An 11,912-nucleotide genomic window follows, 5' to 3' on the forward strand; every position below is an offset into this window, starting at 1 on the left:
CTACTTTTGAGTAGCCTAAACTTTAAATTAATATTTAATTTTAAGATATATTTTATATAAATCTATTATGGTTCTAAGGCCTTTGGTATAACTTTAATTTGAGATCCGTGTATAGAGTTATTACTATCCTAATCTAAGATACTCAGAATCACTTATTTTTAAGGAGTATTATTTGAGTTGAATTGATCCCCTTATGGATATGATTAAGTTCTATCCCTTTGATATATTTTAAAAGTTTCTCTTAGTGTCCGATTGAATACCTCTTTTGTGCACTAAGATAGGCTTATAAATTTAAATAGTCCCAACTTTGTTCTAGTAGAATAAAATAGATATTGGTAATGGATAAGGAGAGTGGTTTAGCCTCTAAATGATTTTATCTTAAGCTAAAATTTGACGTGTATTTAGTTTTATATGTCTGATAGTTTTTTTTATAAAAATTTATGATAATTCAAGATCATTTAATTAGCTAAAATAGTGAAAGAAAATTTCTTCACAAATTTATGTGATGATTTGATTAATTCTTAATGATGAAATTTAGATTATTTTTTTGGTTGAATATAGTCTAATTTATTATGGATTTTATCAAACATTTTGTATGAATCATTGCTTATTATGAATCAATAATTCAAAAGATAGGGTTCTTAATTAAAACATCAAATGACCCAACACTCCGGTGTAACTCGATCATTAAGGAATGTGATTTTTCATTAACATCTTCATTTTTAAGTTTAGATAGATAAGTTTAAGTTTTATTCGTTGTAAAATAGTGGTCATATATGTTATCATATTTATAATATATTTTAGAAAGCATATTTTTATGATTGTCATAAGCTAGGCACGAGCTAATATGAATGTATACATTTTATAAGTATAAATTATATAAATTATAATAAAATATCTTGTATACATGCATATATTATGACCTAAGGTGCATGCAGAGAAATAGAAGTCTATGTTTCTTACATATGTAGATAAATATTTTCAATTTTTTGACGTAGAATTTTATCTCTTTATTTTGTATATACTATGTTATAGGATTATATTTATTAAAGAAATTATATGATGAAGTATTTACCATTAAATGTCTTATGCTCATAATTTTAAAATATTGTATACATGACATGATGCATACTTATTTGAATAAAGTTATAAAGACTTATTTTTATTGAGTGATTACTCATAGACCTTATTTTATTGGTAAGGATACGAGTATCATACCTAAGTGATTGGGTAGGGAAGTGAGCACGTACTTGCATGCCAACACAAATATAAATGATTACATGTGGGCATTTTGCGTGTATAAATTTTGAACATTTAATGTTTGTGTTTTCATTTGGTTAGATATAATTATATACAAGTATTAAAAATACTATGTATAGGGAAAACCTTATCATTTTGTTTACTAAGTTAGCACATTTTAATTTTAAGATTATTTACTTTTCGTTACACTCATATGGATAGTATTAATGAAAATTAAAATAAGATATTTTACTTTAGTTATGTATATGTAATATAAGTAGAACTAGGAGTAGAATGTTATAAGTTATGGTAATTAGTATCCCCTAATATTAACACAAACAACTACATCACGATTATAATATGGATTCAATAAACACTTCATGATCAATAATAATAGGATAACTTAAATAAATATTCTTGATCTTGACTTAACTGATATATCTTGAAAAGTCTCCTGACTTAAGCATTAACGGAATCATAAAAAAATAATAACTCTCTTAATTTTTAATCCTGACTAAAGCATGAAAGGATTTTTTATCGCATAAAGATATAATTTTTATATGATAATCCCTCCAATCATCTTATCAACACTATTCCATATGATTGGTTCAAAAGTGGATCATTGTTCGATCCGAATTTTCGTTATATAGACATTCAAAATTTTATTTATAAAGACTTTGACCTTTTTTTTCCAAATATCTCGTCCAAAATGGCTTTTGGGTTCTTTCCTACGGAATAGAATTGATATTAGGAACAAATCAGGTGCCAAATAGTTAAAATATTATCACACTCATAAGGCCAAGTCTCCACAAGATATGGGCATGCCGTGTTGAGGGGTGGATTGGGTTAAGTGTCGTGGCCATCGCGTCTGCCTACCACTCCAGCATATGACATAGGGTGACCAATTTATCACCCGCTTGGCGTCGAAAGGGTGTAGAGGAACGAAGATGGCATGGAGACTTATTCTATGTAGTAGAAGCAGCAACAGCTGGATTTATCCTCCTGCACTGCTATCCTCGCATTCTTTACCGAGACCAGCAGCGTCAGCCAGGGAAAGAGAGGGTCGAGATGGGCTAAAGGTGTCCGGAAGAAGCCGCCATCGACGATCTGCTTGCCTAATTGCATGCCGAGCCAAGAAAAGAAGTGGCATGGTTGAGGATGAGCAGCAAGCGTGGGAAGATGGCCGGCCCCTGCGGCAGGTGCAGCAGGCGGCCTTGTGGGCAGCCGAGGCAGCTTATATTCTCTGGCTTTTCCTTCTCCCTTATGCTCCGGTATGTTTGTTCTGCTTGTTCTCTGGCATTTTGCGTCTTTTAGCTGCAGTTAGATGTGATCAAAGTCTCATAGTTTCATATTACAACATACGAGAGACGCTTCTCATCCGATGCGTTCTCGATAGCGGCAGCCGAATAGTGTAATTTGCTTTTGACATTTTGATCACTTCTCCCTCATATATATGTTTACATTCTGCTTAGGTTTTCTTAGGGATCTCCGATCGATTCAAGTTTGCCTTTTAATCCACCAAGAAGATGTCCCAGTTGCGGATGTTGTAGATGGGCAGGATTCACCGTTCTACTGACTCCATTATAGTGCATGCAAGATGTTTGTGGTTTTGCTGGGCATCTTTTGATTGCTTGTAGTGATGTGTGGAAATTTAGGAAATTAGAATCCAAAGTCTTAATCAAAATTACTTGTGTATGTTGTTGCTGGTAATGACTGTGGACGATCTGGTGATTCAAAATCAAGCTATACTGTCTGTCACATGGGGAAGCACGAATAGGAATGGATGTAAGCTGTTTCCACTGGATTCAACATAATCTTATATAAATCTGTGGCTCTGTTCTCGAATGAGTTACTTGTCGTTTGCTGATGCTTTAATGCTCTTATGCATTGTTACTTGGTGCATATTATATGAACATATGTTATTTGTTTGACGTTTGGAATCTCATAGTTGAGTTGTTTGGAGAAAGAGAACTTCTAATTTCATGTATGGTATTTGACTAATATCTTCTTGTAGGGTGACCCAATATGGGCGATTAAATCCACAACAATAAATGACCTCGTGGGACTGTCTCTCAACTTCTTCTTTATTCTGCCATGGATGAATGCTGGTAACTCTGATCTATTTGTCATGTCAAGTATTAATGTTTTTCTTATAATGCTCTGAGAGCAAATGCCTCGAGTTTTTTTTACTGTAAAACATAAACCTTGCTTTTCATTTTTTCCATAAAAGAGTATTATTTTATAATTTCTTTAATTAACTAGACTTGAGAAAAATTCCAATGTCTTGCAAGTGTATGGTAGGTCACTTGCTAAAAGATTAGTGGAACTTTTGTCAGTATAGCTGACGGAACAGCTTGATCACTATTGCGAGCATTTTTCCCAAGGAATTTACATGAATCGGTGAAAGACGAAAACAAAGAAGCTAAAAGAAGATGAATAGGAAAAATAGACTGTAAAAGAGAGAAGAAGAAACACATCGAACGAATAGCAAAAGCTAAAGTCAAACTAAAAGCATAACTCTATTGTGTCAAAGATTTATCCCATTAATTAGGGTCACTTCTATCATTCCTAAAGTCAGTCACACATATGCTAATGGCAATGAAGCTATTCTTGTGCTTGTAACTTGATACTTGATGCACAGGTGTTAATGCCTTGATTTACTAATTCATCTGCATTTGTTGGCAGTATAGTTGGCATTCATGTACTTGAAGCACCAGTGCTGCATCCTGTAAGGAACTCAACACTAGTTGATAAGCTTCTCCTTCTTCCTTGTTCGGATACCATATGCTAAACTTCATCTCTTGGTTCCTTAACAAGTAACTTATTTTCTAGGCCGCTGAAGGTTTGTTCAACTTTGTCATTGGGTGGACACTTTTGTTTGCCCCAGTGCTATATACGGATCACCGGAGAGACAGATACAGTGGATCCCTAGATGTCTTATGGGGCTTTCAGATGTTCCTCACAAACAGTATGTCAGACTTGATAATCAATTATGATAAATGAAAACTTTATGTTATGATGCTTTTCTATAACCCATACTGCTGCTAACAGCCTTCGCTTTTGCTTTTTGCTTATTATTAGCTTTCTTGATACCTTACATGGCGATCCGCCTCAATGACATGGATGTGAAGCACTCCTACAATAAGTTGTCTCAATTAGGTTCATTGATGACCAAGGGTTCATCAATCGTTGGTGCAATTGGTGGAACAGTCTGTGTAGCATCAGCGCTTTGGACTTTCTTTGGCCGTCCTGATGCTGCATTCGGTGGCATTGCAGACCGGTGGGACTTTTTGCTGCGATATGTTGGATCAGAGAGGCTTGCTTATGCCTTTATATGGGATATTTGCCTTTACACGATGTTTCAGCCATGGCTGATAGGTGACAACCTCCACAACGTGAAGAAAAGCAGTGTGAGCATTGTGAGGAATCTAAGATTTATTCCTGTTCTGGGTTTGGTTGCCTACACTTTGTGTTTAGAAGATGACAAGAGCATTAGCTAAATATGAGCTTGAACTATATGCACTGCAAAACATGTAGGAGCTGAACTTGTTTGTCAGCTTGGGTTTAAGTAAACAACAGCTTGCATGAGAATTTGGCTGTACCAAATGAGAACTTGAAATCAAGAGTGCTTTTATAATGGTTATTGCAATTTTATTCTTTAGAATTTTAAGCAGGTATTCTTCAAGTCAAATTCAGGGCACAGGACAAACTCGATGATGACATTTTTGTTCATCAAGTCCAGGTAACAGTACTTTCTGTCTGGGTGACTTGAAGCAGTGGGACGACTACATCAGGAAAAATGGAGCAGTCTTATTAGTATGATCCAATCTTGATAATTTTCTCGAGGACAAGTGTTATAAGGTAAACATTAATATACTATCATAAATAATATTATTAGTATAAAAATAAATCATAGTTGCAACTTGTAATTTTAAAATATTTGTTATTATTTTTTGTAATAGATTGTTGCATATTTTTAATGTTGCACTAACAAATCTAAAGCAAATTCTTAACGGATTTTGATTATGAGGCTAATTCGGAATGAATTTGATCAAATTGATTTGTTCAATCGCTTTTCATACTCAAAATATTTATCATAAAAATAATTTAGTTCTTCAAGCAATTTGATTTTCATTAACGTTCCAAAATACTTATCAACCTTACCACAATATATATATATATATATATATATATATATATATACATATATATATATACATATATATATATACATATATATATATATATACATATACATATATATATATATACATATATATATATATATGTATATATATATATATATATATGTATGTATCTTTTAAACAACACTATATATCTCTTTGATATGATTACTAATTTATTCAAAAACAGCATATATATATTTATTAAATATTGTAAAGGGAAAAGGTCATTATAGAACACCTACATCCTGCTTTTTGATGAGACCCAAATTGAAGTCTCGTCTTTGGAATCTGTTAAAAGTTAATCTCTCACTTGCTTCACAATGTACTTGTGGCGGCCAGCGACTCAGAGGTCATGACTTCATCAGCCTCGTCATTATTGTCCTTTTTATTAGCATTTATTATTATTATTGTTATTTTGAGATATTCTCGATTATTAATTAACTTGCGTGAACCTTGAATCGAGCATCGCAGCACAAGCAGGGATCAACCGCCAACCCCTCAACACACTCGATTGTTACCGGGAGAAAACTTCAAGGGTCCCATTTTCGTACGTCGTCATTAGTAGGGTGGTGGTAGGGCTAAGTAGAAGGTTTCTTGGTCTCCCGCTCCGTCCTTTCCCTTACGCCGTCACTGAGACTCTAATTGGCCGACGGCGTCTCTTCGTCCACGGGACGCGTCGTCCCTTCTAGTGATGTGTCAAAAGACCAAAATTTTAAGATAAAACGAAGAAGAAAAGAAAAAAAGGAAACTGAAGAAGACAAGGCAAAGAAAAATTGTGATCGATGGATTAGCTAATTACCTGATTGTTTGGCATTCCGAAGCCACCTCGCGTCGGATGGTGGATCGCCAACGCCTTCCCAGCCCCTCGATTCGTCATCGTCGCTGATGACGAAACCTAAGAAATTCCTAGAGCGCCTCTTCAAGCCCTTTGTCGACGGCCGTAAAAAAGGTATACCTTGCCGCTGCTATTTCAATCTGACTTCTTTTTCGGCTCGATTGATCATTTGTGATGGATTTAGAGGGGAGAGAGGAGAAGGAACTGGAGGCGATCGCGGCCAAGGAGCAGAAGGCGTTCCGGTACGAGGCGCTGGCGGCGGCCACCCGCAATTTCGATCCCAAGCAGAAGCTAGGCGAAGGCGGGTTCGGCTCCGTATTCAAGGTGAGTAAGAAATTATAACGAGGGTTTTGGTATGCGATTTCGATCGGGGAGGAGCGGGCGGTTTCGAAAGATCGATTGACAGGAAGCACCCCACGCCTGCAGGGGCGGCTGGAGGACGGGCGGGAAGTGGCGGTGAAGCGGCTGGGGTGGGGGTCGCGGCAGGGGGCGAGGGAGTTCATGAACGAGGCGTTGCTGCTATCGAGGGTGCAACACAAGAACTTGGTGAACCTCCACGGATACTGCGCCCACGCCAACGAGAAGCTCCTCGTCTACGAGTACGTCCCCAACGAGAGTCTCGACAAGCTCCTGTTCTTGGGTAAGCACTGCCCCTCTCTGTTTCTCTCCGATTCCGTATCTTTTTGCCTTTTGCACTTGGGATTAGGGATTTCAGAAAAAAGAGAGTTAAATTTGGGTCATTTTGCAATTCAAGTTAGTAATTCCAGGAAAATCATAAAAAAATTCGATAGCAAAAATCTAAAGGCAGTACAGCTGATAGGGTTCCCACTATTTAGATGGTATTGGACGACCAATATATTTGTTATTTTACCTTAATATACATTTAATTTATTTTTGTGATTCATTAAGACCTTAACTTCCCGTGTGCCTTCGAGGTAGGTTAGAAGTCTCAAGGTCGCTTACACTTCACATCTTAGTTCCTCCCATGGCTCAACACCACACATTTGCTAGCTCCATCCATTACTGCTGGTGCTTATTGTTGCGACTCGCATACGGTGAGCCCCAAAAGATCTTGGAATTTTCCTTCATGTTGAGGTTCCACGAAGAGAAGCACAAATCCATCTCAACAGGATAACCACGCTGGGTGCAGCCAATCATCGGAGCCCTTTTGGGAGTGTCAGTTTCCAATAATTGTGGTCAAATTTTAAAATGCTTCTTGAGTGATCCAATTTTCCACCATTTAAAAATGGTGTTACGATACCCATAAAAGTTTAGTCTGGTAAAGATAGGTATTTTTGATAAGTATAATTCTTTAAATGGGTCATCAATGGGTCATTTAAGGTTCAGCCAGATACCATAGGTGCCCCGACGCCTGTTTTCTTGTCATCGCAAAGTTCGTAGCTGGGGAAAAGGAAACTGTACATTTAGACACGGATGTTGTACATTCTGGAAACCATGTTATCCCCGCTGGATCTGATCGGCAACACAAAACGACGGCGTCGATTTTGACGGGAGTCCTTTTTTTCTCAATGTATAATTTGTATAAACAGAAGTAGGCAAAAAGTAACATTTGCCTAATGGCATTGATGTGATGGGAGTTTTATTTGGCCAATGGGTACTTGACCTCGTCGCCCCCCTCCCTTCGGAAGAGACGTTTCTAAGTGAAAGGTTCCTGTCAGGCAAGCGGATCAAGTCGTAATAATCTAATCCGTTGTTTGTTGCATTCCCACACAACGCCAGTGGATCTTCTGCGATGCTTCCTGGTCCATATTAGAACTAGAATATGTGATTGAAAGGACCGATCGAAATGTATCCAAACCTTTACGTTTTCTATGTTATGGAATGATTAACATTTACTTGGTCAGATAAGAAGAAAAGTTGGATTCGTCTTATGTCCATGCGGTCAATGGAAGAGTCCTAAGGAAAAGTAGCACTCGTCAGATTTGACTACCACCTCTGCCATCTGATAGTCAATTATAATCTATGGTTTCTTACCATCAACCTCATTATGGTCGGAAACATCAGAGTCCAGATGTCTCTGTAGCGTAGACCGGCAACAAGGGATCTTTCTTCCGCGTATGCATCATGCATCACATCTGACAGTATCTGAATGCCGAGTCGATCTAGAATACAAGTGTTCGGTGGAATAAATCTTGTTACTATATTGCAGAGCATCTTGTTTACGATGATAGCTAACAATTTTTTGGTGTTGCTGTTTGCGTAAACATTTGCTTCTCGATGGGATCGCAGAAGAAGAGGGTAACTGGAAGAGGATGCAGTTGGACTGGAGGCGAAGGTTCCAGGTGATAGCTGGGGTGGCCCGGGGGCTGCTGTACCTGCACGAAGACGCGCACACCACCATCATACACCGCGACATCAAGGCCAGCAACATCCTGTTGGACGGCGGGTGGGTCCCCAAGATCGCCGACTTCGGATTGGCCCGGCTCTTCCCCGAGGACCAGAGTAATGTCAAGACCCGCGTCGTCGGCACCAACGGCTACATGGCGCCGGAGTACGTCATGCGCGGCTCGCTCTCCACCAAGGTCGACGTCTTCAGCTTCGGCGTCGTGGTCCTCGAGCTCATCTCGGGCCTGAAGAACTCCGCGTTTGCTCGAATCTCCGACCCGGAAGCGAGCAGCCTTCTTGAATGGGTACGTCCACTGTCTCCTTGCTGTTGGAACTTAAAAAAGAAAAAAACCCGAATTCCTTTTCATGTTCAGGGATTACATGGACAGTTGGGAGACTTCTCTCTCAATTCCCTTACTCTCTCTTCAAAGCATATTTAATTTATTTTGTAGCATGTTAAATAATTATAAAATTAGCTATTTATCCCAACTATATTAATTAATCGTCGTTGCACAGTTACTGCTCACGTGTTGTGTGCGTCATGTGTGAGCGTGACGTTCACGTGCGCCCACGCGACGCATGCCCACGCACAGCGCGGGTGTGCATCACGCGAGAGCGTACCGTCGCAGTGCTGGCTATTAATAATGTGCATTCATTAATACCTTTGATGTGAAAAGTCTTTAGATTTTTCACGATCGCACTCATGGAAGATTCATTTGGTTATATCTTGGATAACTCCTCGATGATACTTACACTAGGTCAAAGAATACGCTTAAGACAGTGTAAGATATTTACACTAGGTCAAAGAATACACTAAAGACAGTGTTTGCACGTCTCCGAGTTCCTCTTTTAAATTTTCTATCTCAATTTCTACATGTTTAACCTATTTTAATTTATCCTACACTTAAGAGTAGGATGTTGTCCCGTTGACTTGTATCAAATGCTTACATTCTCAGGCTTGGAAGCTTTACAACGAGGGACGGAGTCTGGAGCTGCTGGATCCTGCTCTGAAATCGACGGTGGACGCAGAGCAAGTCGCATTGTGTGTTCAGCTCGGGCTGCTCTGCGTGCAGTCTGACCCCAAGCAGCGGCCAGACATGAAGCGTGTCGTGATCGTTCTCTCCAAGAAGCCAAGAACACTCGAGGAGCCCACCAGGCCTGGGACCCCTGCATTCAGTTATCCAAGATTCGATGGAACCCGCGGCTCCGTCTACTCTTCCGGTGAATCTTCCTCTACCGTGAACTCCGCCTCAACCGCTGCCACCACCACAACCGCTGCCACCACCTCAACCACCATCACCGTAAATCGATCATCGCACCGGGAGCAGCGCTCCGCGCGACGATAGATTTATGTGGTTGATTCTTTTTGAAATTGCGTCTCATATTTGCTGATATTTTGTTCATTTTTGTCAAATGCTCGTGCATGTGAATTTTGATGGGCTTACTTGGTCGTGCTCCAGACGAGCATGCTGGGGGCAGGGATTCGTTTGATCCAAGGAAACGAGTGTTTGGCCATCTTCCTGACACACGGGGGCGGATAAATGAATCAAAGTTACTTGTAAACAGGGCGAGGTTGGCCCGGTTCCTAGCTCAAACACGATCAACAGAAATGTAAGTATGCTGAGTCTGAATTCGGAATTAGTATGATGCTGTAGCTTTCATGTAGTTGAGCTTGATTAGGCTTGGCTCGAATTGTATAAATGTTGTGTATACTTTATGTAGTCCATACACGACTGTGTTTTCTTGTTGCTTTTAATCTTTGCCTTTCGAGGCACCACCTTCAGTCACTTTCCCCAATCAATGAGTTTACACTTTGGTCGTTGACTAAACAAACCCTGTCTACAACTGTCCATTTGTCTGAAATAAAAACTTTCCCTTTGTTAACCGAAAGATGTTTTGATCACCGATAGTCTTGGCTAAAATCTTATGGTCTAAACACTTTTCTTTATTTCTATTTTGTCTTGTGACATCGATGCAGTTTGTTTCAATCAGCAGGGAGGGCGTTTTATCAAAAAAAATTTCTTATCATTGCTTTTTTATCGAATGATTGTTGTCTCTCATATTCATTTTTATCGGGGAATGTGTTTTTTTTTTTAAACGGAAATACCCTCAAACCTTAACTAAAATAATTTGAAGTGATTCTAAGATGATTAGTATCATTTTTTTTAAAAAAAAAATTTTTATAATAATTAATTTATTAAAATTAAAGATTTTTTAAATAATATATGGGAACAAATTATTTTAGTAAAAAAATAAAGATTATATTTTTTTTAATAACTCCCGATAAAAAGGAGCGTTTTTTTTAATAAAATGCTCAAAGAATAAAGGCGAAGAGGAGGAACCACGTGATCGACACTGCTATCACGTGTTCTCCTTACCAGCATGCACAATAATTTGGATCCACTTGGGCTTTTTGTATGTACGTACTAATAATGATTTGCCAGAGTGGCCACCTTTTTCAGATATGCTGCTGTACACAACCGCATTATGTGCCGCTGTCACCGTTAATCTTTGATCCACTCTTCTCCCAAGTGGGAGTAGTCTCTCTTTTTCTAGTCGACATGTGCTGTGCCATCTCCTTTCGAGAATGCTCTAGCAGTCTCCGGTCTCTCTTACACCTCGGCTTGTTAAGTCGTGAGCGAGCCAACTTTTATGCAGTATATTTATATCATCCGATCGGATCCGGTTGCGATATTTTGCAATCTCGGCGACCATTAATCGTGTCGAGTCCGATTCACAAATGTAAGTTGCCTTCGTGTTCTTTTATGGAACAATACAAGAACAGAATGAGGCACCAGGCGACGTAATATAAAATTTAAGATCCATGTGCAAGCATAAAGAATTTTTATCATTGGATCACTCTAGATTGATGTTGTGGATCAGAGTTTCTCATACATAATAAGAGATACGTCATTTGGCAATGAGCACATATTATAGTGTCTATTCCATTAAAGGTGTCAGAATTCGAGGCATAAAGAACTGGAAGTATCACGTATCCATCGGTGCACCGTCTCTCGATGCTATACACTATCGCTGCGTTGGGTAGTGTTACCGAAGTAGTAACACGAGAGTTTCCGACAGTGGACTTAAAATCCAACAGCCCTTCGAATCACGAAGTAAGCATCATAATAAAATAAAATAAAAATCCAGTATATAAAATGAAACGCTTCCAAGTCAAAACTTGGTAATCTAAGCTAAACAGCAGAGTCATTCGCACCTCCGCATTGTGCTGCTAAGTTCAAATAACCCGCAGCGGAAAGGTGGGCGCCAACGGAGATGTAGCGGCGACGGAATGATTAGTGGTG

General features: G+C 38.8%; 2 protein-coding genes across 3 annotated transcripts; both read left to right on the forward strand.

The window, feature by feature from the left end:
• Positions 1–2,080: 2,080 nt before the first annotated feature.
• On the forward strand, positions 2,081–4,876 carry LOC135642556 (uncharacterized). Its single transcript, XM_065158804.1, has 5 exons — positions 2,081–2,510; positions 3,254–3,347; positions 3,930–3,967; positions 4,072–4,207; positions 4,321–4,876. Exons 1-5 carry the CDS (start codon positions 2,187–2,189, stop codon positions 4,737–4,739), a joined length of 1,011 nt encoding a protein of 336 aa, XP_065014876.1. The 5' UTR covers positions 2,081–2,186; the 3' UTR covers positions 4,740–4,876.
• A 1,173-nt stretch (positions 4,877–6,049) lies between these two features.
• On the forward strand, positions 6,050–10,390 carry LOC103991505 (cysteine-rich receptor-like protein kinase 43). 2 transcript variants are annotated; one of them, XM_009410991.3, is made up of 6 exons: positions 6,050–6,375; positions 6,446–6,585; positions 6,688–6,901; positions 8,512–8,912; positions 9,564–9,962; positions 10,068–10,390. In XM_009410991.3, exons 1-5 carry the CDS (start codon positions 6,312–6,314, stop codon positions 9,951–9,953), a joined length of 1,209 nt encoding a protein of 402 aa, XP_009409266.2. In that variant the 5' UTR covers positions 6,050–6,311; the 3' UTR covers positions 9,954–9,962; positions 10,068–10,390. The 2 variants fall into 2 exon arrangements, with proteins under 2 accessions (XP_009409266.2, XP_009409265.2); XM_009410990.3 differs by having other exon boundaries at positions 9,564–10,390.
• The last annotated feature ends 1,522 nt before the right edge of the window (positions 10,391–11,912 follow it).

Source organism: Musa acuminata, chromosome BXJ3-7 (assembly GCF_036884655.1).
Source record: "Musa acuminata AAA Group cultivar baxijiao chromosome BXJ3-7, Cavendish_Baxijiao_AAA, whole genome shotgun sequence".
NCBI classification, from domain to species: Eukaryota; Viridiplantae; Streptophyta; class Magnoliopsida; order Zingiberales; family Musaceae; genus Musa; species Musa acuminata.